The sequence below is a fragment of the Aspergillus ibericus genome (assembly GCF_003184845.1).
Source record: "Aspergillus ibericus CBS 121593 unplaced genomic scaffold BO80scaffold_11, whole genome shotgun sequence".
Taxonomy (NCBI): domain Eukaryota; kingdom Fungi; phylum Ascomycota; class Eurotiomycetes; order Eurotiales; family Aspergillaceae; genus Aspergillus; species Aspergillus ibericus.
The window spans coordinates 279,729-303,760 of record NW_020292109.1 but is presented as its reverse complement, the minus strand read 5'-3'; the positions used below and the strand labels follow the sequence as shown (position 1 = coordinate 303,760).

Genomic DNA, 24,032 nt, shown 5'->3' with positions numbered 1-24,032 from the left:
ACCGCCGCCGCGCATCCGCTTTAGAGACTCACCATCAGTAAAGGTGATTATTTTCTCCGGTCACGATCGATCCCATTCACTAATAATCCACGCCATTACACGATACCCTGTCGCGATCAATTGATCTAACTCACTCTATCCCTCTTGCTCTAAACCCCCAACCCCCAAGGTAAGTCCCTCCCTCCCAAACCCCATCCACGAATCCCATAACTAACCCTCAAAAAAGCCCTCTACAAAGCACCACCAAAATGACCATCCCCCTCTCAACAATCGCCACCTTCCGCACAACCTTCAACCCCTTCGTCCGCTCCGCCCGTCCCTGTCGTCTCATCCTCTCTCTGCTCCGCAACCCCACCACCACCCCGGCCTCCAGCTCCGGCCACATCGATATCAAAGTCACCCAGCTCCCGCGCCACTCGACGCAAGAACCCGAGCTGACGATAGGCTTCAAGAATGGCAAGGAATTGAAGATCGAGGTCGGCAAGCGTCAGATGAAGGTCGGGGATGTTATTGAGGAGATTGCCCGTGTCGGGCGTGCGATTGCCAGGGAGGAGGCGCTGAAGTCTTGATCGTATACATTTGGGGTGTTTTTGTTCTTTTTCTGTGTTTGCGATTTAGACGATGCGAGCTTGTGAAGCATGGCGTGGCATGGCATGGCATGGCACGGCTTGGCTTCGGTGGGCTTTGGGGTTGTTTGCCGGGCCGATTCGAGACGACGGCGGGATTGATGGGTTTCTGGGACGGGTTCGGTGCTGTTTATGGCACATGGTGGGTGGTAAGGTGGTCCTGAGCGGCTGCCATGTCGGTCTATCTGTACTATCATGTTCTCTATGTGTATGTGTATATATTAGCCATTGAGTGATACTCCGTTTTTGCCATGTTGTGCCATCTTAGTATTTCTTGGTACTCTATACTTTGTAGAATCGGGCCAGCCAGTGAGCGAGTGCGTTTATACAAGAATTACGTGCCAGTCAACTGGCGACCCCTGGTACACTACCATCAAGCACAGCAGTTATATGAACAGGTCACCCGCAGGTGGTGGTATTTTATTTTAAGCTAGGGATAAATTTACACAGCAGCTCCAGAGATGAAGAACCACTTGTCGACACTGCCGTCAATAGGGGCAGGAGGAAGGTTCTCGCCCTTAGGAAGGGCGGCGATCTTACCGGCGTCAGCACGCTCGACACCCTCGGCGACGGAGGTGGCACTATTCTTCAGTCAGTAACTGTATTCGCTGGCTAAGAATCCAAGACACTTACATGCTGATCTCGCCACGAGGGGACTTGCCGGAGATGAGCTTCTCCCAGGCATCGGCGCACTCGCGGATGACGTCGAAAGCGTACCTGAGGCTACCCGTTAGCATAAATACAAAGGAAAGTATGCAAGGCAGCCACGCACTTCTTGTTCTTGCACTCGCCGGAGAAGGCGAACTGGTTCTCGGGCTTTCCGTCGGGGATCTTGTAGATACGGAACCACTCGTTGGTGGCACGGAGGAGACCAGGGAGGTGGCGCTCAACGTCCTCAACGTCGTTAAGCTTAGGAGCCAGGGGGTCGTTGATGTCGATGACAATGACCTTCCAGTCGGTCTCCTCCTCATCGAGGAGAGCCATCACACCGAGGACCTTGACCTGCTTGACCTGACCGGGGTAGCCAACGAGCTCACCGATCTCGCAAACGTCGAGCGGGTCGTTGTCACCCTTGGCCTTGGTCTCGGGGTGGATGGAGTTGGGGTCTTCCCAGGTCTACGCTGACGGTCAGTGCGGGGAATACAAAATTTGACGTGGCACTCGACACATACCTGGGGGAAGGCACCGTAGTTCCAGAGGTAACCCTTGTGGGGGAAGCAGTTGCGGACGTAACGGAGCTTGCCCTTCTTCACATCCTGCTTGATGGGGTTGAGGAACTCCTCCTTGGAGATCTGGGTCGCAAATCAGTATATCGATGCCACGGGACAAGGCCAGTCGCCATCCGCGGGGTGTGTTTTTCGGACGCCCGTACCTCCTGCTTGGCGTTGGTCCAGCGGGGGATCTCAACGACCATGTTGAGGATGGTCTTCTGCTCGTTGGCATAGAGGGGGATATCGTGGAAGGGGGAGACGGGCTGGCCATCCTTCTCGATGTAGACACGGTGCTCCAGGGTGTTGGCCTGGCCGATCTTGCGGACGGTGTACGACATGGTGGGCGATTGCGGCGGGGCAGCGGATGTGGTAAAGTGTCTCGAAAGAAGAGCTGCACGGGTTGAAGCGGACGAAACCGAACGATCAACTCGAGTGGAAGAGGACAAAGGAGACAAAGCTGGAGAGGAGGGGGGGAGAGAGGAAAGGAGAGGGGAGGAAGAGGGAGGGAGGGAGGAAGGAGGGGGGGCTTGCTTGGTGGGGGGAGCCAGCGTTGCGGATGTGCGAAGGACGGGCGAACAGCCAGTACGCGTGAGGATCGGACAGGCGGTGGGTGGCCGGCTCAATGGATTCACGCCGCAGCCTCCAACTCGGACTCTCGTCGTCACGGCGGTGCAGTGGCGGCTACTGCTACGGATCCTCGGGATCATTGAAGCTGGCAGAGGCTATCCCCGTATGGATTGGTTCAATTGGCAACCTGGCAGAGTGGGAATCCGCTCGAGAGACGCGGTATAAAAAGGGATGGGATCGATGGGACTCGCACGGTCGGGAAGGAAAATCGGTCGGGAAAAAGACCCAGCAGAGGGCAGCCTCGGGCTCAACTATTCCTTTTTGCTCCTGCACTTCCCCATCGCTGGGGATGCCTCCATGGCTAACATCAACTCAGTATGGCTATATCGACTTGAAGGTGAGACTATTCGCATTACACCCGATCAGGCAGAGTACGTAAGTACTAGGCAGGGGATCTGTCATCCACTCCAGGTAGTCCAATTGTCGACCTGCTTTCCCTTCATCTTAGTTGGCATCCAACCCAGCTCTGAGACTCTTCGGCGCAGAATTACTGGTCCTGGATGGACTCCCCACCGATGGCGTTCCACTACTACCCTGGCTGGTGCTGTCTCTGTTCTCTGACTGGTTAACGATTGCGACATCGATCGTAGTAGCCAACGAGAGTTACATAGGTAATTCGTGCTATGCTATACTCCGTAACTGGAGCTGCTTTAGAGCTAGATTTTATAGAAGATGCGCGCAGTACTATTGCCGCGGGAATGTATATGACATCCAAACCTCATCTGCCATATCAGTTAACTACACCCAAAAACTCTGGATCTGAAGTGTCTCTGCCTGTCGCATCATTTTCTCGTCCAGACACCTGTCATATCATCGGCCTTGGCAGGTACCCGGACGGAGCAAAGTGGAAGTAACATTCCATTGCAACATCGCCAGAACCGAAAAGGCAAACCACCATGTGACCAAAAGCCGTAGTAACCACCAGGGCACTGCCAGATGCGGAGCATGGTGTTCTCTAGATAAATAGTACGTGAGGTCGAGATGATTTCCTAAAAGGGTAATTCACAGAGATCACCATTCTGAACGGTCGATCAAGAATTTTGCAGAGAATGTTGGTGATAGTCTCACGTGATCCTAGCTCTAGTGACTGGCATCTTCATGTTCGTCAGTAGTTATCATGTGACTCTGGACCTTGAAGGAACACCACCGAGTAGGTCACATGAACTGATTGGTAGAAAAAAGTTATCCCGTATCGCCACGTGACCCGGCATTTTTCGTCTCCGCCTCCACCGGCTTTCGATCTTGTATGCGCCTGGACTGATCCATCCTGATATCCAAATCCACCCATATTTCTATACCGCGGACGCAGCTCTTCAGCATCCACCCCATACCTTCTTTACCTCCTTTCACCCGATAATGCTATGCTAAGATTCCTCCGTACCGCAATGGCCACCCTCACCACACCCCCCAAAGTTCCCATCCCCGCCAACGGGGTCGACTACCGTGGCAAAGTAGTCCTGGCCCCGATGGTCCGCTCCGGCGAACTGCCCTCTCGCCTCATTGCCCTCAGGTACGGCGCCGATCTCGTCTGGGGCCCCGAAACCATCGACCGGGCCCTCGCAGGAGCCGTCCGCCGCGTGAACCCCCGCAACGGCACCATCGAATTTACCCGCATGCCCTCCAACAGCGGGCGCGCCGAGAAAGCGACCCAAGAATCCGTGATCTACCGTCTCGACCCCGTCCGTGAGAAGGGAAAGCTCATCTTCCAGATCGGAACCGCCACACCGGAAATTGCCGTCGCAGCGGCGAAACTCGTCGCCGGCGATGTCGCCGGTATCGACGTGAACTCGGGCTGCCCGAAGCCATTCAGCACAAGCGGTGGAATGGGTGCGGCGCTACTCAGGACACCAGATAAGCTGGTCGCCATTCTGGAGGCACTGGTGCGGGAGGTCGGGACACCGTTTCAGATCGGTATCTCCGTCAAGATTCGCATCTTGAGTGAGCCGGAGGCGACAAAGGCGTTGGTCTCGAGGCTGGTGAAGACGGGCATCACAGGCTTGACGGTGCATTGTCGGACCACGCCGATGCGACCCCGTGAACGTGCGATTCGGGAGCAACTGCCCATGATTGCTTCGATATGTCGGGAGGCGGGCGTGGCATGCGTCATGAATGGAGATGTGACCTCCAAAGATGAGGCACTAGCCCTGATGCAAGAGTTTGGTGTCGACGGAGCCATGATTGCCACATCAGCCGAAGCCAACCCTTCCTGCTTCCAGACCAAAGCCGAAGGCGGCCTTCTGCCCTGGAAGGAGGTCGTGCACGAGTACATCAAATTCTGTCTCGAATCGGAGAACCGTTTCGGAAACTCCAAGTACCTTCTCAACATCCTCGTTCCCGGCAAGCTCGCCGAAGGCAAGGCCGCGAAATCGGCCAGATCGTACGCTGACACCTGCCATGCGCTTGGCTTCGAGGACCTCATGCCTGCCGCGCTGCGGGTGGACGAGATCCTCAATCTGACGGACAAGTCCGTCACCACCAAAGACCTCCAGTCCGAGGACGTCCGCAGCAAGGCCGTTCAGAACGCCATGGAGAACAATGTATCTGCCCGGGCTGCCAGCGGCGCCTCTCGAGTGAAATCCGCCTCCCCTATCGCCACCGCAGGCGGTCCCATTCGCACGAACTCCATCCCGGCTCCCACGAAGACCAAGCCGCAGGAGACCGTCTCTGAGGTGGACGTTTCCGTCCCGGCTCCTGAAGCTGCTCAGAAGCAGGAGCTGGCAGCATAAGTACCCTTGTAAAGAGTTCCATGCTCCTCCTCCTCTTCCCACCGTTTTTTTTTTTTTTTTCTTTTATTTTAATTCTGTCCCCGATGAGATGATCGCATTATCTGGTGTTGCATTCTGGTCCATTTTCTCCCTTGCATTTCCATTTATTTTCATTTTCATTTATATAGATTCCCATGGTGTGTTATAATAGAGGCTCGTTAGGTCCAAGGATTGGTTATACATACGAATACAACCTCTCAATGAAACAGATATCTAGTCCTATATCATTCATTAACTAGACCGTCAGATATCCTACCTACCAATTAACTATCAGATATCCTACCAACCAACCAACCAATTAACCAACCCTGAACCTACAAACCCCTCTCACCCACCAAAACCACCCCCAAAGAAAGACAGAAGGAAAGAAAGAAAAACAGTAAAAATCCCATCAACTCATCATTAATATCTGCCCACAAATGTAGCGATATGTATGTATCAAAACAACCACAAAAACTTTCGATCCTGCGACTCCTTTTCTATCGACGGAAGCACAAAAAGTAAAGCAAAAGAGTACAGAAAAAGAGTACAGAAAAAGAGAAGAATCAAACCGCCCACAATCAAAACCCAGGCATATCACTCGGTCTAAATATCCTAATACCAATGACGGGAACAAGTTGGGGTCGCCAACGTACAGTGTAAGGTGGGGATTGGGGGGAGGGATAGTAGTAAAGGATTTTCCAACGTCTGCCTCGGATCCTTCTAGGTAGATAGCGCCGTCTATGCGGTTATGCGATGAACAGTGTAACAAGGGAGGAGGTAGGGAGGTAGGAAGTGGTAGACCCCTGAGTAGAAGGAAGGGACTACATGCAGAAGTCGCTGAGAATGTATGTATTAGACGGAGGAGACGGAAGGAAATTGGATGAAAGAAAACATAGTATGGAATAAGACGGAACGAGATTGCACCGGTACATGTTTGGAACTAGAGGCATGGACTGAGAATGGTGTGGGTTAGGAGTCACTTGGTTTTTCGTGCTCCTTCATATCGGCAAGGACCATGTCTTCGACCACTTTCATGCCCGCATCTTCGGCCTTCTTGGATTCCGCGGCGTCTTCGCCGGCGACGGCTTGGTCGAGCGCGAGCTTGGTCTGTCCGAGGGCGTAGATTTGTTCCTCGATCGTATCCTTCGTTACAAGTCGGATGACTTCCACTTCGCGGGTTTGGCCGACGCGGTGGGCACGGTTCTCGGCCTGGACGTCCTCCTGGGGGTTAAAGCTGGAGTCGAAAATGATGACTTTGTTGGCACAGGCCAGGTTGATACCCGCACCGCCGGCTTTGGTGGAAAGGAGGAAGACCGGGATGTCGGTCCGCTCGTGGAACGCGTCCAGGATGGACTGGCGGTCTTCGACGTTTGTCCTTCCGTCCAGTCGGACGAAACCGATGTGTTGGTGCTCGAGAACATTCTCGAGGATATCCATGACTAGCGTAAATTGCGAAAAGACCAAGGCACGATCACCGTTCTCTGCAAATCGTTTGAGTAGTTCGCAAAGTTTGTCCACTTTACCCGAATCCATCCATTCGTTGTTCTTGAGAGCGAACTTGCCCAATGAATGGGGGTGCGTTACACACATCGTGTGGCACTCAAAATCGTTATAAGCCTGAAGTTCCTCGTAGATGATATCGGGATTGGACTGGGACCACTGCTCCTCTTTCAGACACGCCTTAGCCATACGGCTCAATGTGGCGTTATCGTAGTGGCGTCTATAGAGCAGCGGGTGGATGGCTGCTTGTCGGAGCTTCATGAGGATGTTGGCGGACTTGTTGCCCGTCTTCTTCCCGGCTGCGCGGTCAGCCAACAGCTTGCGCACTTCCTCCTGCTCATGGTCGTAAATCTCGCGCTGCGCAATGTTCATTTCGCAGTATTCAACATGCGAGATTTTTGCAGGCAAATCGATGACCTGGTGCTTCTTACGACGCAAGACAAAAGGTTTCAGCATGGACTTTGCTCGCTCAATCCGTTGCGCGGACAGAAGCGCCGAATGAGATTCGTCAACCGTCTTTGCCTTGTTCGCGAAGATATACTGCAGCTCATCCTTGCGTTCCTGGAACACTTTTGGGAGGATGAAACCAAGCAATGAAGCCAGTTCTTGGAGGTTGTTCTGCAGCGGGGTACCTGTCAAGAGGAGCCTGAAGCGAGCTGGGATGCGAATGAGCTTTTCATAAAGGACCGAGGTGCTGCTCTTCAGCATATGACCCTCATCGTAAACGCAAGCGCAAAAGTCCATGTGGCGGAGGAAATGGGCATCAACCTTGCCCTTGGCGATCGTGTAGGTAGTAATAATCACGTTGATGCTGTCTCGGTTGTCTTCAATCGTCTCGCGAATCACGGCCCGTTCTGCCTGACCAGCATAGTAAGGCATGACTGAGAGGGTGGGACAGAACTTCGAAAACTCTCGGAGCCAGTTCTCAATCGTCGACGAGGGCACCACGATGAGATGGGGCCCTTTGATTCCCTTCTCGAACAAGTGCGCCAAGAAGGCAATCACTTGACAGGTCTTTCCAAGCCCCATGTCATCGGCCAAAATGCAACTCAAGTCTTTCTCGAACAAAAGGGACAGCCAATTGATACCCACAATCTGGTAATCCTTCATCTTCAGATCCTCGCGCATGATGCTGGGCTGAGAGATGAAGCGGCCTTTACGCGGGCCAGGCGCAGGACCATCACTGTCATCCTCAGAGCGCTGGCTAGCAGGAGTCCCTATACCGGAGTCATGGGACTGCGATTGGGTGTCCCTAGGATTAATGGATACCAGCTCCAATTCTCCCTCTTTCTTTCCGAACAAATCGACGCCCCATTTCTTCATCTCTGCCGCGACCGGTCGTCCGAGCGCCTCACAGCGTGCAACCAAAGAATCGACTGCTTCATAGCCAACCCACATATCAAGACACTTGTCGACGATCTTCTCCCCGATTGGCTTGGGCGTTTTACGGCCACGGCCACTCTTCGGCTTCGTCTCCTCCTTCGTGGGGGCAGGTACAGCGCGGACCTTGTCCAGTGACCTGAACGGTCGGAACGATATCACATGTTTCGCAATATCTTCGGTTATCGCGGCGATATCAGCGAGCTCTAGGACGCTGCATTTATTGAAGAAATTCAAGACTTTCGCCTCCAGCTGGCCATCCCCTTGTGTCTCTTCGATACCGGAGTCAGAGTCATCCGAAATTATCATGGCTTCAGGAGACTCAGAGCGTTGCGGCGACGGGGGCTTCCGTCCCTGGACCAGACGACCGGTTTTCTTGGGGGGTGTCTCGACAACGGGCTGGGGGCGAACAGGGCTAGGGGAGGACGCCCGGGATTTAGGCCCTCTCATCAGACGTCTCCGCGGCTTGCCGTCATCCTGCGGTGTTTGCGACGGCTGCGATTGCGGCGGCTTCGGAGCCGACAGGGTCCTCTGCAAGTTCATGGCGGACCACTTGTCTTGGATGGTTCCCCGCGCCTTGATCTGCTGTTTCGCCGGCGCAACAGGCGATGCCCGCTTGTCCACGGCCAGCTCGTCCTCCGAAGAATCGGGCTTGTCTGTCTTTGCCAAGTGATCCAGGGCATCCTCGTAATTTCCACGTTTCGAGACAAGCGCCTGGATGCACGCGTGGACCGACTTGTGCGGCATGACCTTCATCATCCTCTCCACCTTGACCCGGGACTGGTAGTCATCAATGTCCTGCAACGACGAAATACTGATGCCGACTGGTTGGGCACGCGAGGGACCCTCCTGTCGAACCTTTTTCACGGCCATGCCTCGCGGCGCAGGATCCATTTGTGCCGCAGGACGCTTCGCACTGGAAGGGTTGTAAAGGGCGGAGGCGGTGATCTCTTTGAATCGATCCATAGGGGAGTCCGCGACGTTGTCCGGAGTCCGCGAAGATTTAGCGAACATGGCAGGTTTGATGTCCGTGCTCCTTGTCGTTTGACCGTCGTCGTCCGACGAGCCGCCGCGATAGGTGGGACCGTCTTCTAGATCTATCACAGGCGCACGCTTGGCAGGGCCGGCAGTGACAGGAGGACGGAAGCTGGTTCCAGCAGGGGCCATGACACTGGAGAGACGGCCGCCGTTCGGGGTGGGACGAGAGGGGGAGGAATTCGGGCCTGGGGGCGAGGATGCAGCGACCTGGACGACGGAATTGCTCTTCGCGGAGTAAGGAACTTCAATCAGTTGAGTCGGTTGCGTGTAGCGCTGGGTGGCAGGGGTCAGGGATTGAGTTGCCAGTGGCTGGAAATGGGTCACAGGCACGGTGGCAACCGTCTCATATTCTGCGTCGTCCTTGGTCGGCGTGCTGTGAACGACTTTCTTGTCGCTCACGGGGGTATCGGGGACGGTCTCCTCCATGACTAGTGATTTGGAGTTTTCGAAAGGCAGACGAGAGGATGGCGTCATGCCCCGGGGCAGGAGCCAAGGGGGACCGAAGAAACTGGCTCGAACTGGCTTCGATCTCGAGAAGCGAACGATGAACTCGACCGATCGCTTGGGATTTTCTCCGCAAAACGCGCCCGGACGCGATCGGTCACGTGGTCTGGCGCTTCAATTAAAGCCGGGGTTGGCAGTCGGGGGACCACTGGCGAAGGCGGGGGTTGGGCGCCCCTTTTTATACCGATCTACTGACGAGGCTGGCCCGGCTGGACCTATTCACTTGCCCATTTCCATCTGACAGCCTCTGCTTTTCACTGCCCTAAAAAGCGCAGCCAGAGAACCCCTCTTGAAATGGACCAATCAGCGGCCGGTATGGCCATGACTCCGGAATGATTTCATCCGCTGTATAAACCACGCCGGCAGTTCTGTGTTATGCTTTACAGACTGACAGCGTGCCTGGCGAGAGAAGTTTCTATTAATACCATCTGTGAAATCGTGCCTGGTGCGACTAATTATCTCGGGATCTAATTCACGATCAGCATCCGCCCATCACCTGCCCGTCCCTGCTTTCCAACACCAACCTGTCCGGCAACCACCATCACCGCGGCAGCTATCAACATGGCCACTCGTCGGATCGCAGAGAAATCCTCCCCAAGGGATGTTGCTACCCCTTCGGGCTCTGAGAAGCCCTCTGACTCAGATGTGACCCCTGCAGTTCCCACGTAGGTGCATCCCATTCGTCCCATCCTAGGAACACTACTATGCCACATGGCCGCTCGGGACCACTCCATGGACAATTGTGATAGCGTCGATACATCGATACCAGCCCAACATCTGCTCAAGCATACCTTGATAATGCGCATGCAATTATAACGCGCATCCTTACTGACGCTTCCGCTCTAGAAACGTTATTATGAAGTTGCTGGGGTTCTCTGTAGCCATGGTCGTCGTGCCTATTGGCAGTTACTTTGTCATGGTCGACTTTGGGGGTAAGCGACTCTCTCCCTTAGCCTATCCTGGTCACCTTGATCTATCTGTATTAATTGTCTGAACAGCAAGCGCCACTGTGGGCGGCATCGTTGCTGCCGTTATGGCGAACGTGGTCCTGGTCGCGTACATCTATGTTGCATGGAAGGACGACCAGGCAGAGAGAGAAGCCGACGCAAAGCAAAAAGCGAAGAAAGCGCAGTAGAACCGGGACATGGGCTATTCCCCAGTCCTGTCGTTTCCACTTGCTTTCGATACCTGTATTTCACTTATGGCGTTCATGGACCGCTTTTCATGCTACGTGCTTGTCAAATATCCGTTGAGAATTAGGCCGATATATGGGTTATGTATTCAGTGTAAGCTCGAATCTGTCGCAGACTTTGAATACATTCCGTCAAAGACATATATCAAGGTAGATAGGCATGTGACAGGTGTCAACAAGCTGACACCTGCGCTGAAGTATGGGTCCAATGCGTAGTCCGCCGGGGATGATATGTTCAGTTCATGTTGAATGGCTGCGCCCGGAAATGCATTGCCAACAATTCACAAAGGCAAGCATTCCATTATAATGCAAAGTATCAGAAGCCGCAGAATATATCCGTCGCTGTAGCCATTTAAGCCGGTCTCCGCTTCACAAACTCTCCCAGATCAGCCTTGGTTGCGACTCCCAGCACGAATTTGCGCGAGACATCGGTGACCACGGCGAAATCCTGCTTGGCCCGGGGCTCCCCGTTGGGGCCCGTTTCACTCTCGAAGAATTGCTCCAGCTCCTCCAGCGGCGTCTCCATTGTGATCACCTGATATGTGCCTCGCTTGCGGTTGAATCGCTGCATCGCCGCAGAGACCGGGTCGGCTTCCTTCACGGTGCCCTCCTTGAGCAGCTCCTTAAGTCGTGGAATGCTCAGGTACCCCACCAGGGACCGTTTCGTCGAGGAAGTAACCGTCAGGTGTGTGTAATCACGTTCGTAAGCGGCGATCATGGCGGTCGAAATCGGATCGTGGGGCGAGACGGACAAGGCCGGGTTGGGGTCCAAATCCTCTACCGTAGCCTACGCTGGAAGTTAGTCGACCAGGAGGCCTCTGCGCGAAAAAAAATCAAGACGGTACTGACCCCGCGGTACTTGTTTGCCCATGAAGACTGGGCAGCAGGTTGCTCTGCATTCTGCGCGAGTTGTTGCTGGGTCAGCGCCTCACTGGCGTTCATGTAGGAAGCCATGTTTTTTGGTTGCGGTGGTGGTTGTGATGTGGTTGTGGTCAACCCGCGATGACTCGATGAGGGGCACGGGAAGAGGGTGGAGAAGGGGACGTTCAATTGAGGGCCTTGAGGCTGTCAAACTAGCTCACAAGAGGGTGCAGGCACGGAGTTCCGCAGAAAACAGACAAACAACTATGACTGAATAGAGAGCCAGAGGGCTGGAATTCACTCAGGCAAGTATGAAGCACCGAGAACAGCCGGATGCTACTCCAATCAGATCAAATTCGATGGCCAAGCACATGCCGCTGACCAGTTGGCGGGAATCGCGGGGTCCCCGAAGCGGTTAGACCAGTCACGCAACGTCAGCGGCGCTAGTCAATCAGCGCTTCGCCAGGTCAGCGTCAGGTTGCCGGTTCCTCTCGATCCTACATCCCTGGAGCACCAGATTTTGCTGCATTCGGTCTGTCTTTTGGCTCTTGAGTCAGTTTGAATCAACCGAATAAGGAGACGAGACGAAGCGTGGATGTCTACTCCATACATTGGCCTCTAGTCGATCATCCCGTCAGTAGCTTGGTGAGTGGACCCGCTTGTATAGATAAGGAGCTATCACGATGAGACATCGCCATCATGCTTTATCGCATCTAATTCGAAGGGTCCTAACCTCAATCAAACAGAACTAGACGATTATCTGTTAAAATGTTTCCTTCAGAAGGGGCTATCGCCGGAGCCTTTGCCTCCCAGCATCCTCTGGGTAGGCAGTCCCAGCCGGAAGCTGCGGGGTTGAAGAAACGGGAGCCGTTCCCTGCCTGGAGCGTCATCGAGGATACCAAGAAGAAAGCAGATGCGCTTGCTAAGGAAGCGACTCGAGAGTTGGATCTTGCGAGCCAGAAAGCCCAGGCTAAGGCCGGCAAGATCGAACTATGGTCTCCTAAGTACTATGCGGCCTGCACGGTCGGAGGACTGCTTGCCTGCGTGAGTGGAGTTCCGATCCATTGATAAGCGCCAGAACGGGTCATGGGTGCTAACAGATTGTTCACTCCTAGGGTCTCACTCACACCGCTGTGACGCCTCTAGACTTGATCAAGTGCCGTCGTCAGGTCGACCCTCTGCTGTACAAGAGCAATGCTGAGGCATTCCGTACGATTCGCGGCGCAGAGGGACTCCGAGGTGTTTTCACCGGTTGGGGTCCAACCTTCTTCGGATACAGCGTAAGCCCAGTACATTGAACCCCAAGCATGCGCAGACTAACTGGATCACAGGCCCAAGGAGCGTTCAAGTACGGCGGTTATGAGTACTTCAAGAAGTTCTATAGCGACCTGGTCGGAGTTGAGAATGCGACTCGATGGAAGACATCCCTGTACCTGGCCGCCAGTGCGTCGGCGGAACTTATCGCTGATGTCGCCCTGTGCCCGTTCGAGGCCGTCAAGGTGCGCATGCAGACGACCATTCCGCCTGATATCCGTTCGACCTTTACTGGAATCTCCGGCGTTGTTAACAAGGAAGGCGTGGCCGGGTAAGCACTGATGGGTATGGTGACCGAGCAGTGATAGCTAACGGGAGCAGTCTGTACAAGGGACTTTACCCTCTCTGGGGCCGCCAGATTCCGTATACCATGATGAAGTTTGCGTCCTTCGAAACGATTGTCGAGATGATCTACCACTACCTGCCGGGTCAGAAGTCCGACTATAACAAGGGAGCGCAGACCGGAGTTGCCTTCACTGGTGGTTACCTGGCGGGTATTCTTTGCGCAGCTGTATCTCATCCCGCCGATGTCATGGTCAGCAAGTTGAATGCGAACCGTCAAGCTGGAGAGGCCTTTGGTGCTGCGATGAGCCGGATCTACAAGGACATTGGCTTCCGGGGTCTCTGGAACGGTCTCCCCGTCCGTATCGTCATGATCGGCACCTTGGTAAGTGTCTTGCAGCTTGCTTTACAGATGATAGCTAACTATGTATGTTTTAGACCGGACTGCAGTGGATGATGTATGTATTGCTTCAGGCGCCAACCCGCATGCCCCGTGTCATAGATAGCGGCTAACATGTAGCAGTTATGATTCGTTCAAGATCTTCATGGGTCTGCCCACCACTGGTGGAGGCCCTGCTGCGCAGGAGAAAAAATGATTGGAGGATGAAAGATCAGCCGCGGTTCTAGATCCTTACTATTCGCCATAAAGGGTCGTGTAGAATACGTCCTTGAAACAGGATGACAGTGGGGGGTGATGGTGAATGGGGCGTAGCTACCTGCATATAGTTTGTACCTTTGTTTCGATTTTATCTGCGATACACCTTCCTTTGCGAGATTCCTCTGAACCCATCCGAGGCCGGTGATAAAGCGGCCGTGATAGTAGACACTTAATCGGCGGGCCCAACTAAAGCCGTTAGTCACGGGTCGGACCAATCCGGGCGGACATCTTATCAGCCCGACGACGTCATCGGACGGAGTCCCGATCCCGCCATCGTTCATGCGATAAACCATGCCTCCTAGCGAGGTACTCGCCAGTTACTCGCCAGTCCACTCGCCAAACTAACTTTGGCTTCCAGGGCGCTCTAGCCCGTCTCGTGGCTGTGATCCAACCCAAGAGAGCTAAGGCAGTCACAGGCGCACTTTTATATACGAACACCCTTTCCCGCCACTTTGCGCGCTTTCTTTCCCTCCCTCCGACTTGGCAAGATTACAGTGTCGCAAACTACCTACTATCTGCTAGCACCTGTTCCACGATAAATACTACGTGTGCAACCCATTTCACTCACCTATCGCACGAAACTAGCTCACAGACAGTCCCAGAACAACCACCATGGGCGAACACGAACCCATCGTCTCCCACGGCCGAGGAGGTGCGCATTCCCTCTATCAATTGGCTCGATACCCACCCTTCTCTTCCCATGTACTCACGTAACCACCAACATATACTAATCCTCTAATCTCCCCAGGCCAAGGCAACATCGGCGCCGATTCCACCGAGTACGACCCTCCATCCCCACCTCCACCCTCCACCAAACAAAGATAAACCCCCCCATTAACCCACAAACAGATACGTTGACGGCGGTATCATCCGCGAAGGTATCTACGGTGACCAAGGCGATGGCGCTTATTCCGCCGGTGTAGGCCATCCCCTCCCCCTCCCAACTGCACATACCCATCAACCCACCTCACTAACAAACACGCCCCCATCCAGCGCGGCGGCGCCGGCAACATCGGCTCCCCGCACGTCCGTCCAACATCCAAAGTACCCCACGACGCGGAAATAGTTCCCGAGTTGGCGATTCGGCAATCCACTGATGGGGATTATCATACTGGAGTGCGTATACCTTTTCCCTACCCCCTTTTTCTTCCTGAATGTACACAAACCCCTTGGGAAATCAGGCTGATGTAAATGTATATGGGAGCAGCGCGGCGGCCAAGGTAACGTCCACCTCGATGAAGAACACAGAAAGGATAAGCATCATAAGGCGCCGGCGCATGAGGGGTTGGCGGATAAATTGAAACATAAGCTGTTTGGGCGGAAGTGAATTATCATTCCCTTTTGATTTGGTTGCAGTGGGGTGGTGGGGTGTGTGGTGTGAGGTGAGATGAAGTGAGGTGAGGATGCTGTGTTTTTTATACTATTTTTATGTGTCTTTGTGCTTTTGTTGTTGATGAGATTCCCTGTTGTGTTGTTGTTGTTGTTGTTCTTAGAATTAATATGTTTGTGTGTTATGCGCGGCTTCATGGGGTTCTTCTTCTTCAACGGAGTAGGTGTTAGGGGTTTGAGTTAAGGGTTGTATGAGATAGCCGGTATGCTGTTAATGCGACGATCTCTACTAAAAAGGTGTATGAAGAAAGACACGCCTGTATTCATGCCTAGGCATACAAGATACCTTCCCCTATACTAGCACTAGCAACAACAAACCAGCTCATTATTCATAAAGGTAAATTCACCCGGATCACGCACTCAACATCAGACTGGCTAGTATCCCATGGAAGGTCATGGCGCGAAAGAAGAAGAGGAAGGAGAGCAAACATTCCATGTATCATGGTCTCGTCAACCGCATGCAAAGACGCAAGAGAAAAGGAATCCAAACCTGACACAGTCCGTCCCGCATGCCCAGTGCTGTGCTCGAAAAGAACATGAACGCCGTGGAGGTAGTACACCCATACATATCGGATCAGAAAACACGCATCGAAGGAGAAGTGTCATAAAACAGGTGAGAGGCCGGCTCAATAGATTACTCCTTGCTGAATCGTCGCTTGAACCAGCTCTTCCGCTTGGAGTTGTTGCTCATGTCCGAATCGTTCGTGGCCTTGCGCAGATGGCGGCGGTTGGCTGCGGCGGCCGCGGCGGCACCGCCGCCCACAGGCCCCCCAGCATTGGGATCAGCTGGTGCTGGAGGCTTGCTGCCAAAGTTGATCCGGCCCCCAGCGCCAGCTTGGTTGTCCAGGTTCGGTCCACCGCCAAATCCTTGGAACCCGTAGCTTTCGGCAATCTGCTGCTGTTGTTGCTGCTGTTGCTGCAGCTGATCGATGGAGCTGTTCACAGAGCTGGGGTCGGTCGAGTTGCCGTACGCGTCGGTGTTGCTGCCAGAGCCCGAGCCAGACGCTGCGGTCATGTTGTCATACGATTTGTGATAGCCATGCTGTGAATAGCCGCTCTGGTCGGTATTCATCCGTGCGTGGTGGCGTGGTCGCGGTCGGCCGCCGCCCTGATTGTACGGGTAATAGTTCTCAGGCTGGTCGCCGCCGTTCTCGACATAGCTGTCCGGTCGCGAGTAGGCCCCGCGGCCATTGTGATGACCGCTCTGGTCGTAATGACCCCGGTGGGAATGGCCGTTGGAAGCTGTATCAACGATCCGAGTCAGTAAGGTGACCTCCCTCGAGTGTTGCGATTGGCGAGGCGACTGCACGCCAAGACAAAACAAAAGACGGGGTGAATTGAGGAGTAAATACCTCCATAATAGCTTCCTCGTCGACTGCGGTCTGGCCCCGGAGTCGCCGGAGTTGACTCTGCGGTACATCGTTAATCAACCGCCGGAGCGTGCAAACCGGAGCAAGGGGTGACTCACCTGTCCTTACATACGAAGCAGGTCTACTGCTGTATGTCCCATAAATTGCCGCCTCGAAGGATCGGATGGTCTCGAGCGGACGCTCAAACCGCGGGCGCGTGGGATTAGAGAGATCGGGATCGGCTGTGGGAGAAGAGGAAGAATCAGTACAGTGGCCACCGATGGAGTATACCCGAGTCACGGAAATGGGGGAACCAACTGATAATGTTTCCATACTGGTCTTTATGCTGCATGGTTCTCAATGAACCCAGCGTCGATTGCTCGAGAGCAACCAAATCTAAATTAAACGAGTCAGTTCAAATGCTACTGTAGAAGAAATGTCGAGAAACGCAGTCGACATGGTGGAGTTGAAGGGCTGGGGCGACAATGTTCTGGTAGGCCAACAATCCATGCCAGCAATGGGCAGAGATAAGGGGTAAAGGAGTCCGGATACGTACTAGGTTGCGCTTCATTCATAGCAACCGAGGGATCGGCTTTGGAATGTAGTTGGCGGCGGTGTTTCTCTTCGGCGGTTTCCGAGATCTGAATCTTTTTGCTGGAACTGCTGGACTGTTGGGAACGGTCCGACTTGAAACTGAGGCCACGAGAGTGCCTGCCCGGCGCGACCGGCTGGGAGGACGCCATTTTATTTATCACCCCGTCGACCTTAGCGCCTGATACCGACAGCTGGAGCAGGTTTTCGCAGGACGCTGTCTAAGCTATGGCGTCCGTAGTGGAGCGCAACCACGATCCGAGTGGAAACCGCCAAGGAATGTATGGTGATCGCGCGCGACGATTCTCGGGCCTTTTGGATCGTAGTTTCAGAATGCAGCCAGGAGGCAGCCAACGAGACGGATCAGCGCTGGCAACGTGGGGGCCGCGGCGGTGATGGATCCACGAGCTGATTTTCAATCTGATGTCCCAATCTCTGGGGAAAGTCTAACCGGTGCTGGTGGTGATGATGGTTTGTTGTTGAAGCAGAAGAAGAACGCCCGCAATGGTCTCTACACACAAAAGGTCACACAGGTTTAGGAATAGTCACGAAGAAATGGCAATCAATGCAGCTGATGGCAGGGAGGCTTGAAGCACACAGTCTGCCTGTCTGTATGTATCGTGCGATCCAGTCGATCGACCAGTCTGTCCGTGGTTAAGCGATAGTGGCCAAATGGTGGTTCGTCCGCGGTATGCAAGTGATCGACAGTAAGGAAGATGCGATAGATAACCTCAAAGCTCGAGATGCCAAGACAGTAGGAGGGCAGTAGGGAATAAAGTACTATGGAACAGCGAGAGAGATGTCGGAGGAGGGAGGAAGCCGGCACTGCAGGAGCGAAAGTACAAACAACAAGGTCCAAACGAAGGTCGGAGGGATCAGGCGGCAGTCGAAACCGAAGACAGAAAGCAGAGACCCGAGGGTCCTTGAGGCCTTTTGACTTGCACGGGCCGGGGGACTTGACGACAGGCGCCACGCAAGTCAGAGGGGAACGCTTGTTCGAGCCGATGGATGGGCGATTGCGCCTCGTCCTATCAGCTCGATTGGATGATGGCGTTATAGTCAGAGCCACTCGGCCAGAAGAATCTAGACGATCACCGGATGCCTGGAAGTTGGTCTACAAGCTGACCCTTTCACCACCGTTTCACTGTCCACACCACCTTTCCATGGTTGTCATTCCCCTCATCCTTCGTCTCCTGAAAAGTCAACCAGTCTCTTGGTCAGGAACGATGACCGATAGACTCGAGCGATGCCAGATCCCATGCATCCTCATGCTCTGTATCTTGCATTCCCCACCAAAAGTGAAGGCAGCGGCAAAAGTAAAACGAGCAGCCACTCGACTGGAAATATCATTACCCTCAGTACCAAATACCAACCGTACCAAAGGAATAAAGCAAGCAGTGCATAAAAATACCGAATAGTGTTACGCAGCTTCCCCTCCCATCCAGTCCCCGCCGGCCAATCATTCGCTGCTCGGCGGCCCAGCCACCCAGCGAACAGCCTCTGGTTGGCCTCAATCCATGGACCATCTGTCACCGTCTCAGGCACCATGCGAAAAGAAGAAAAGACAAAGAAAAAAAAGTAAAAAAAAAAGTCAAAAATAAAAAAAAAAAACTTGAAAGTTGTGCAATGATGAATTGTCGACTAGGATGCGCTGTCGACCATTTCATGTCACCAGCCATTGCTTCTTCCCGCCCGATCATCCTTTTTGTGCAATCGGAAGAAATCAATCAAACTTCAGCCCGGCGCAGAGATCGGCTGCCGGCGACATCATCCTTACCCAAAAATGGGCCAGGCAGCCAGCCTGCCACTCCTCCACACTCGGGCTATCTACAAGTCCTGTCTCACTGCTAGTACTATCAGCCGTGGATATCCCGGCCGTTGTTTCCTATTTTTAATCGGACACGCCAATGCTAGTGGTAAGATTGTAGCCAGATACGAGAAATACGACGCTGGATCTCACCCACACCTCGTCATTACCGACTGGTGCTATCATGAATGTTTATCCAGTTTCTCTCTAGCTGCACCGAGGATGTGCACCAGGTCATCCGTTGCCTTCCAATTGGTTCACCCCCCCAGAGTAAAACCTGAAATCCGGCTGCCTGTCTCAATCATGGCACCAAGGTTTGTGTGGTGTTGCATGTCCGACTGGGGCTGGCGTACCACGCAATGGCCAATGCCATCCATCATTCATCACTGAGACAACCTGTCACCCTTTCGGTTTGGCGATTGTTCTTGGCTCTGCGAACTGCACCCTGGACAGTTTTCTAGACCGGCACAGATATGCCAGCAATATACGGAGTACGCCGTAATGCAACTAGAACTGAATTAATCCATGCTTTTTCGCTGGAAAGTTTCTGGAACTCATTAAACGACTTACCGTCGCACACGTCGCAACCAAGCAAGGTACAGCCCGCCAGTCAGCAAGGAATAATTCAAGTAGGATGTTGGTCCCAAATTGCAGGCGCGAGCACCGTAAGCCAACTTGCTGTCCAAGGTTTCCCGGGTGAGGGGGATCTGTCGATCTCCATCAGTTCTTGCCGGTGGGTCACCGTGGGCGGGGATGGCGCCTACTTTAATTACTGTTAACTCGGCATCGGGAAAGGACTCCATGCAAGGAGTGCGCCCTTCCAGAACCTTTTCCTCAGCCTTATCCCCAGCAGCGGGGGTCAGGCTTGGGTGTCAAGCATTTCATCTCATAATTTTCTCTCCCGAAGGCGTGCTGTGGTGTTTTCTGCCTGAATGCCATATCGGTGGGTCCTTATATATATTATAAGTGCATCCCTTATAAGTCAGAAAATAATCTGATAGAGCTCGGCTGGAAATCCAGAATTTTTAAAGATACTATGCTAACCGAATCATCAAACGCTTACTCAGTCTCATGTGCTAACTATCTTAAAAGAGGTCATCTAATCATGTCTTGCAAGAATGCCAACCCCATGTTATTTGAGGCTTATCGGATCATTTAGCATCGGATCGTTGTTTCACCATCAATTTTGACTACAGACAATGCATTCTGTGACATGACCTAAGCTTGGATTCAGACTAGGGCCCCCTTAGCTCAGCTAAGCTCTACCAAGCTAATGCGGGATAACAGAGATCTTATTCCATTAATAATATAACGACCAATCCTGACAGCTAACACAGCATGCATCGCCTTTAAGGTATATGTCACAACAAATGTACCGTTGGGACTAATTTCATACGCAACGAGTCATTGTATAGCGCAGACAACCATTTATGAATTGGTGAATTTCCACGCCCCTTCGGAAGAAATATAGAGAAACCGGAAGAAGTCAGTATGTAGGATTCCAGATACTCGCCATTTGTCCCACAGACTCAAATATCTCGATTCGATGCACCCGCGCAATAACAATCATCCCCCTTCAGTAAAGCCAAACATAAATATGCCCTTAGAGGGCCTTATGGCATGTTCAATTACCTCGCTATCTCCTCTACCCATGGGTCTACCTAATATACATATAACAAACCATGTTGCTCAGATCCGACCATGATCCTCATAGCCCGATAAACACTCATACAAGCATGACCTTAGTCCTTCAAGAGCGCCGAATTTCAGCGATTTATACCATCCTACATACGTAAATTATGCACCTTCGAAGATAGAGCGGGAAATTCCCCCGAAACCCAGACAAGACAAAAGGCAACAATTCCTCCATGCCCTGTCACTGCATTCTCCACTCCAATATGTCCGACTTCAACACCGTATATTCCGTTACTATCACATCCCAGATCATATTATCTCCATATTAAGCAACCGATCTACATCCGATAACATCATCAAGAGAACTGCCATCAGCAGTTCAGCATGATACTACAATCAAATACCCAATACATCTGAAACCATAGCGTACCAACCCAGTCTTTGTGCGAGACTGAGATACGAACGTAACTGCAATTACCCCGGTCATGTGCGTTTCGGGTCTAGAACTCACATAGATTGTATACTATATCAGGATGATGAGTTGCAGATCTAATGTTAGGTTTATACTTGTTGATTTAAGTCGCAATAGTCTGGTTTACGTGATAGAAGAGGAAGTAGGAGAAGAGGAAGTAAGAAAAGAGGAAGTAAGAGAAGAGGAAGTAAGATAGGCGATCTGTTTATCACGAGAGACACTTCTGGGTGCATAACAGTCTGGGGAATGTTACATCCCGATAACTGGTACTGTCTCACCGTCACCGTCATGGTCGAGGCGGATAGGAGATCTAGATACTGGTAAGTGGGGGCTGTTGCGACAGGTGTGGGTATCTATCTAGTAGATGGTCCTGACTTTAACTCCTGATATGGGCGGGTGTTTGATAATGATATCGGATTCTCGATAGTGATTCTCTACGTGTGCATATACACTTGCGGGGGATAATTGCCTTCGCGGAGATGATTTTAGGCTCGAATGGGTTGGATAGTGGAGTCGAAGCCTAGATGCTGAGAAAGCCGAATGCCAGACTGATCGGGGTTGATTGATGTCATTCGTGTCGCATGGGTGACCGGTCTTAAAATCCGACATACATGTATATCCAGGACTCTCCGCCTCTCCGCCCAACTTCCCTCCAATGTAAAACTGCCGATATGTTGAAATGGTATGGATTGTTGTTTATGAGCATCAGATACACGGGGAGCCATGTTGTCGGCCCAAGGCACAGCATGCTTGCCGGTAGGGAAACCGGTGCAAGCCCGTCTGTGGCCTGACGGCCGACAATAACCATGCTGAAAAAGAAGATAAGAGTTCTTTTATTTTAATTCGTAGGGCTGAGCGGCCCTGCCTCTCCCACGAACATTATCAACCCGCCAACTCCCATCTCAACATCGGCTCATTCCGTCGACTCCTTGCCCGACCGTCTGCGCGTAGAATCCGGAGTGCCAACTAACGTAACAAAAGGGGCGTCATTTAGATGTTGGAGGGGTACAGCATAACACGGACGGTAGCACCGAAGGACTTGGGGGGGAGGTTGTGGCGGAACTGAGCGCGGACGACACCGGAGTTACCTGTTCACGAGGAGTTTGGTTAGTGCCGAAGTTCCAGTCCCGGTAACGTCGACCGCAGATTCGATGATAATCGTCGCGCAATGGGGCTCATCACATACCGTGGGGACGGGTAACCTTGCCCCAGATGACCCGGATGTTGGAGCCCCGGACCTCACGCTTGGCCCGGTAGACGAAAGCAACCTTCTTGCCCAGGTAGAAGCTGTAAATCCGTCTTAGCTGTGTGTTCCAGAATTCCAACCGATTCCATTCGCTACTCACTTTGCGGCGTCAGTGCTGTCGACACCGTCGATCTTGATCAGACTAGATAACCCATGCGTCAGATTCCCGTGTTTCCAATATTCGATGTCGAGGGTGCGGATCGGTACCTGGTGTTGGGGTTGACAGCACGCTTGGAGCGCTGGTAGCTCAGGTGGCGACCCCTGTAGAAAGAATTCGTATTAACCCATCTGTCCTGCTAGCATTCCATCGCTTGTTTCGGTATCCTTGATTGTTCGATATGGATTTTGATATTTTGGATTTCATTCTCCGAATGTGCGCGATTCGATGGCGGATGGCGGTGGTAACTTACTTGACGTAGACTGTAATTCGCAAAAGGTCCAGTTAGCATCTTCCTTCAACACTTGCCCTGAATCGCGCCCGTAACATCTCCTCTCCCCCCAACCCTATATCCAACCACCGCGCACACATGTCTGATATCCGGAAAGATGCACTCACGTCTGTGACCTTGTTCCGAAGGCATTCTGACGGCGTTTCTCTGAGCAGCAGCGGGCAACGCAAACGAAGTCGAAGGAAGGGAGATATGACCCGCAAAAGTCGTCCGGGTTGTCGTGGTTGTCGTCGCTTCGATAGGGTAACGGGACAACGCACAAGGCTCACAAATTGCGAGGTGTGTTCGGTGCGGCTCGCCCTAACCCCAAACGGGACGCTTAGCGAGCCGGGCCACCCCAGGGCAAGCCGAAGTCCCGTGATGGGGGAGATCGCTGACCGCCCCAGGGCCGCTAATCCGGTTCGGGCTTCTCCCGGAACAACCATTCCTCCCGGGTCCGAGATCGATCATTATCATCGAGTCTCTGGGACTTCCCTTTGAACCCACCCCACCTGACCTGGCCATTTTGCCGTCCGGGCTACTGTAGTCCGAAGCCTCCTGGCCGCCCGCCGGTCCCTCTGCAGCAGCGGAGAGAGCTTTGGGCTAGAGCGCCCCAAGCTGACAAAACAGCGTGCTGAATCTTCCACCCATGACGGCACCTGCCCCATCACCCTGGATCTTGATAAGGGATTGGCTTCATTGTTGGTGCCGCGGCCAGTTGCAGGATCTCCGGGTTGTCGGATAAAGAGTTTATCTCGTGACTTCCAAGTAAGCATGAAAGTAGCTGCATCTTAGCATGGCGCTTAAACTACCTCTTACAGGGTAGTGCAGCAATCGTACGGATGTGTGACTGGATGTATATAACGGGGAGGATGACTCCCTCCAGAGCGATCAGACCGGGATACATATTTGGAAATCCAGCGTCCCCAGCCCCACCAGGAAGTCGGCAACGAACCTGACATGATGGTCTACCTTGGATGGACCCCATAGAGCACGCAATGCACTCCAGGCCTCTGTCTTTCAAAAGAGGGGTAAATTTGGAGAGAACGGGGCCCAGGGAAAATCGAGGTGGCAGCGATACGAGGTCCTGGCTTCGTGGTGTCGTGGTGTCGTGGGAATAAGCACCTCTGATCAAGGATGAGGAGAATACTCCGTAGATACTCCAGCCCCGTCTC

General features: G+C 53.1%; 10 protein-coding genes across 10 annotated transcripts; 5 read left to right on the top strand and 5 right to left on the bottom strand.

The window, feature by feature from the left end:
• Nucleotides 1–42: 42 nt before the first annotated feature.
• BO80DRAFT_463164 (mitochondrial 54S ribosomal mL53 protein) lies at nt 43–877 on the top strand. The gene is made up of 2 exons (XM_025722572.1): nt 43–169; nt 227–877. The coding sequence occupies exon 2, from the start codon at nt 249–251 to the stop codon at nt 567–569; it is 321 nt and encodes a 106-aa protein (XP_025577254.1). The 5' UTR covers nt 43–169; nt 227–248; the 3' UTR covers nt 570–877.
• A 191-nt stretch (nt 878–1,068) lies between these two features.
• On the bottom strand, nt 1,069–2,175 carry ipp1 (inorganic diphosphatase IPP1; the record flags this gene model as incomplete). Its single annotated transcript, XM_025720817.1, has 5 exons — nt 1,069–1,207; nt 1,260–1,349; nt 1,399–1,742; nt 1,799–1,918; nt 1,999–2,175. 5 exons carry the CDS (start codon nt 2,173–2,175, stop codon nt 1,069–1,071), a joined length of 870 nt encoding a protein of 289 aa, XP_025577253.1.
• Nucleotides 2,176–3,705: 1,530 nt separating this feature from the next.
• On the top strand, nt 3,706–5,442 carry BO80DRAFT_423381 (tRNA-dihydrouridine(20) synthase (NAD(+))). The gene has a single exon (XM_025719045.1). The coding sequence runs from the start codon at nt 3,850–3,852 to the stop codon at nt 5,188–5,190; it is 1,341 nt and encodes a 446-aa protein (XP_025577252.1). The 5' UTR covers nt 3,706–3,849; the 3' UTR covers nt 5,191–5,442.
• A 738-nt stretch (nt 5,443–6,180) lies between these two features.
• BO80DRAFT_350885 (uncharacterized protein) lies at nt 6,181–9,555 on the bottom strand (the record flags this gene model as incomplete). Its single annotated transcript, XM_025715557.1, has 1 exon — nt 6,181–9,555. The coding sequence occupies one exon, from the start codon at nt 9,553–9,555 to the stop codon at nt 6,181–6,183; it is 3,375 nt and encodes a 1,124-aa protein (XP_025577251.1).
• Nucleotides 9,556–9,828: 273 nt separating this feature from the next.
• On the top strand, nt 9,829–10,970 carry BO80DRAFT_423379 (vacuolar ATPase assembly integral membrane protein VMA21). Its single transcript, XM_025719044.1, has 3 exons — nt 9,829–10,298; nt 10,480–10,565; nt 10,632–10,970. The coding sequence occupies exons 1-3, from the start codon at nt 10,195–10,197 to the stop codon at nt 10,766–10,768; spliced, it is 327 nt and encodes a 108-aa protein (XP_025577250.1). The 5' UTR covers nt 9,829–10,194; the 3' UTR covers nt 10,769–10,970.
• Nucleotides 10,805–12,017, bottom strand: BO80DRAFT_463159 (putative cystathionine beta-synthase (beta-thionase)). Its single transcript, XM_025722571.1, has 2 exons — nt 11,675–12,017; nt 10,805–11,612 (listed from the first exon to the last, which is right to left on the bottom strand). Exons 1-2 carry the CDS (start codon nt 11,777–11,779, stop codon nt 11,178–11,180), a joined length of 540 nt encoding a protein of 179 aa, XP_025577249.1. The 5' UTR covers nt 11,780–12,017; the 3' UTR covers nt 10,805–11,177.
• Nucleotides 12,018–12,215: 198 nt separating this feature from the next.
• On the top strand, nt 12,216–14,263 carry BO80DRAFT_423376 (putative mitochondrial phosphate carrier protein). Its single transcript, XM_025719043.1, has 6 exons — nt 12,216–12,730; nt 12,802–12,966; nt 13,018–13,271; nt 13,322–13,667; nt 13,721–13,740; nt 13,806–14,263. Exons 1-6 carry the CDS (start codon nt 12,455–12,457, stop codon nt 13,876–13,878), a joined length of 1,134 nt encoding a protein of 377 aa, XP_025577248.1. The 5' UTR covers nt 12,216–12,454; the 3' UTR covers nt 13,879–14,263.
• A 116-nt stretch (nt 14,264–14,379) lies between these two features.
• On the top strand, nt 14,380–15,598 carry BO80DRAFT_423375 (DUF3602 domain-containing protein). Its single transcript, XM_025719042.1, has 6 exons — nt 14,380–14,486; nt 14,543–14,592; nt 14,689–14,719; nt 14,790–14,859; nt 14,934–15,056; nt 15,148–15,598. Exons 2-6 carry the CDS (start codon nt 14,553–14,555, stop codon nt 15,265–15,267), a joined length of 384 nt encoding a protein of 127 aa, XP_025577247.1. The 5' UTR covers nt 14,380–14,486; nt 14,543–14,552; the 3' UTR covers nt 15,268–15,598.
• A 117-nt stretch (nt 15,599–15,715) lies between these two features.
• On the bottom strand, nt 15,716–17,692 carry BO80DRAFT_21459 (uncharacterized protein). Its single transcript, XM_025714339.1, has 5 exons — nt 17,235–17,692; nt 16,997–17,074; nt 16,798–16,920; nt 16,682–16,738; nt 15,716–16,571 (listed from the first exon to the last, which is right to left on the bottom strand). The coding sequence occupies exons 1-5, from the start codon at nt 17,419–17,421 to the stop codon at nt 15,964–15,966; spliced, it is 1,053 nt and encodes a 350-aa protein (XP_025577246.1). The 5' UTR covers nt 17,422–17,692; the 3' UTR covers nt 15,716–15,963.
• Nucleotides 17,693–22,173: 4,481 nt separating this feature from the next.
• On the bottom strand, nt 22,174–23,010 carry BO80DRAFT_443167 (60S ribosomal protein eL33; the record flags this gene model as incomplete). Its single annotated transcript, XM_025721329.1, has 6 exons — nt 22,174–22,271; nt 22,370–22,470; nt 22,530–22,571; nt 22,637–22,690; nt 22,840–22,849; nt 22,986–23,010. 6 exons carry the CDS (start codon nt 23,008–23,010, stop codon nt 22,174–22,176), a joined length of 330 nt encoding a protein of 109 aa, XP_025577245.1.
• Between the last annotated feature and the right edge of the window lie 1,022 nt (nt 23,011–24,032).

Bases quoted from the DNA above. Each gene is read 5' to 3' on its own strand.
- BO80DRAFT_463164 (XM_025722572.1), top strand. From the start codon at position 249: ATGACCATCCCCCTCTCAACAATCGCCACCTTCCGCACAACCTTCAAC.
- BO80DRAFT_423381 (XM_025719045.1), top strand. From the start codon at position 3,850: ATGGCCACCCTCACCACACCCCCCAAAGTTCCCATCCCCGCCAACGGG.
- BO80DRAFT_423379 (XM_025719044.1), top strand. From the start codon at position 10,195: ATGGCCACTCGTCGGATCGCAGAGAAATCCTCCCCAAGGGATGTTGCT. The intron at 10,299-10,479 runs GTAGGTGCATCC...CTTCCGCTCTAG, and splicing joins GTGACCCCTGCAGTTCCCAC to AAACGTTATTATGAAGTTGC. The intron at 10,566-10,631 runs GTAAGCGACTCT...TTGTCTGAACAG, and splicing joins TGTCATGGTCGACTTTGGGG to CAAGCGCCACTGTGGGCGGC.
- BO80DRAFT_463159 (XM_025722571.1), bottom strand. From the start codon at position 11,779: ATGGCTTCCTACATGAACGCCAGTGAGGCGCTGACCCAGCAACAACTC. The intron at 11,613-11,674 runs GTCAGTACCGTC...CTTCCAGCGTAG, and splicing joins GGGCAAACAAGTACCGCGGG to GCTACGGTAGAGGATTTGGA.
- BO80DRAFT_423376 (XM_025719043.1), top strand. From the start codon at position 12,455: ATGTTTCCTTCAGAAGGGGCTATCGCCGGAGCCTTTGCCTCCCAGCAT. The intron at 13,668-13,720 runs GTAAGTGTCTTG...TGTATGTTTTAG, and splicing joins TCGTCATGATCGGCACCTTG to ACCGGACTGCAGTGGATGAT. The intron at 13,741-13,805 runs GTATGTATTGCT...AACATGTAGCAG, and splicing joins ACCGGACTGCAGTGGATGAT to TTATGATTCGTTCAAGATCT.
- BO80DRAFT_423375 (XM_025719042.1), top strand. From the start codon at position 14,553: ATGGGCGAACACGAACCCATCGTCTCCCACGGCCGAGGAG. The intron at 14,860-14,933 runs GTAGGCCATCCC...GCCCCCATCCAG, and splicing joins ATGGCGCTTATTCCGCCGGT to CGCGGCGGCGCCGGCAACAT. The intron at 15,057-15,147 runs GTGCGTATACCT...ATATGGGAGCAG, and splicing joins ATGGGGATTATCATACTGGA to CGCGGCGGCCAAGGTAACGT.
- BO80DRAFT_21459 (XM_025714339.1), bottom strand. From the start codon at position 17,421: ATGGCGTCCTCCCAGCCGGTCGCGCCGGGCAGGCACTCTCGTGGCCTC. The intron at 16,921-16,996 runs GTTGGTTCCCCC...CTTCTCCCACAG, and splicing joins CCAGTATGGAAACATTATCA to CCGATCCCGATCTCTCTAAT. The intron at 16,572-16,681 runs GTATTTACTCCT...TCGTTGATACAG, and splicing joins ACGAGGAAGCTATTATGGAG to CTTCCAACGGCCATTCCCAC.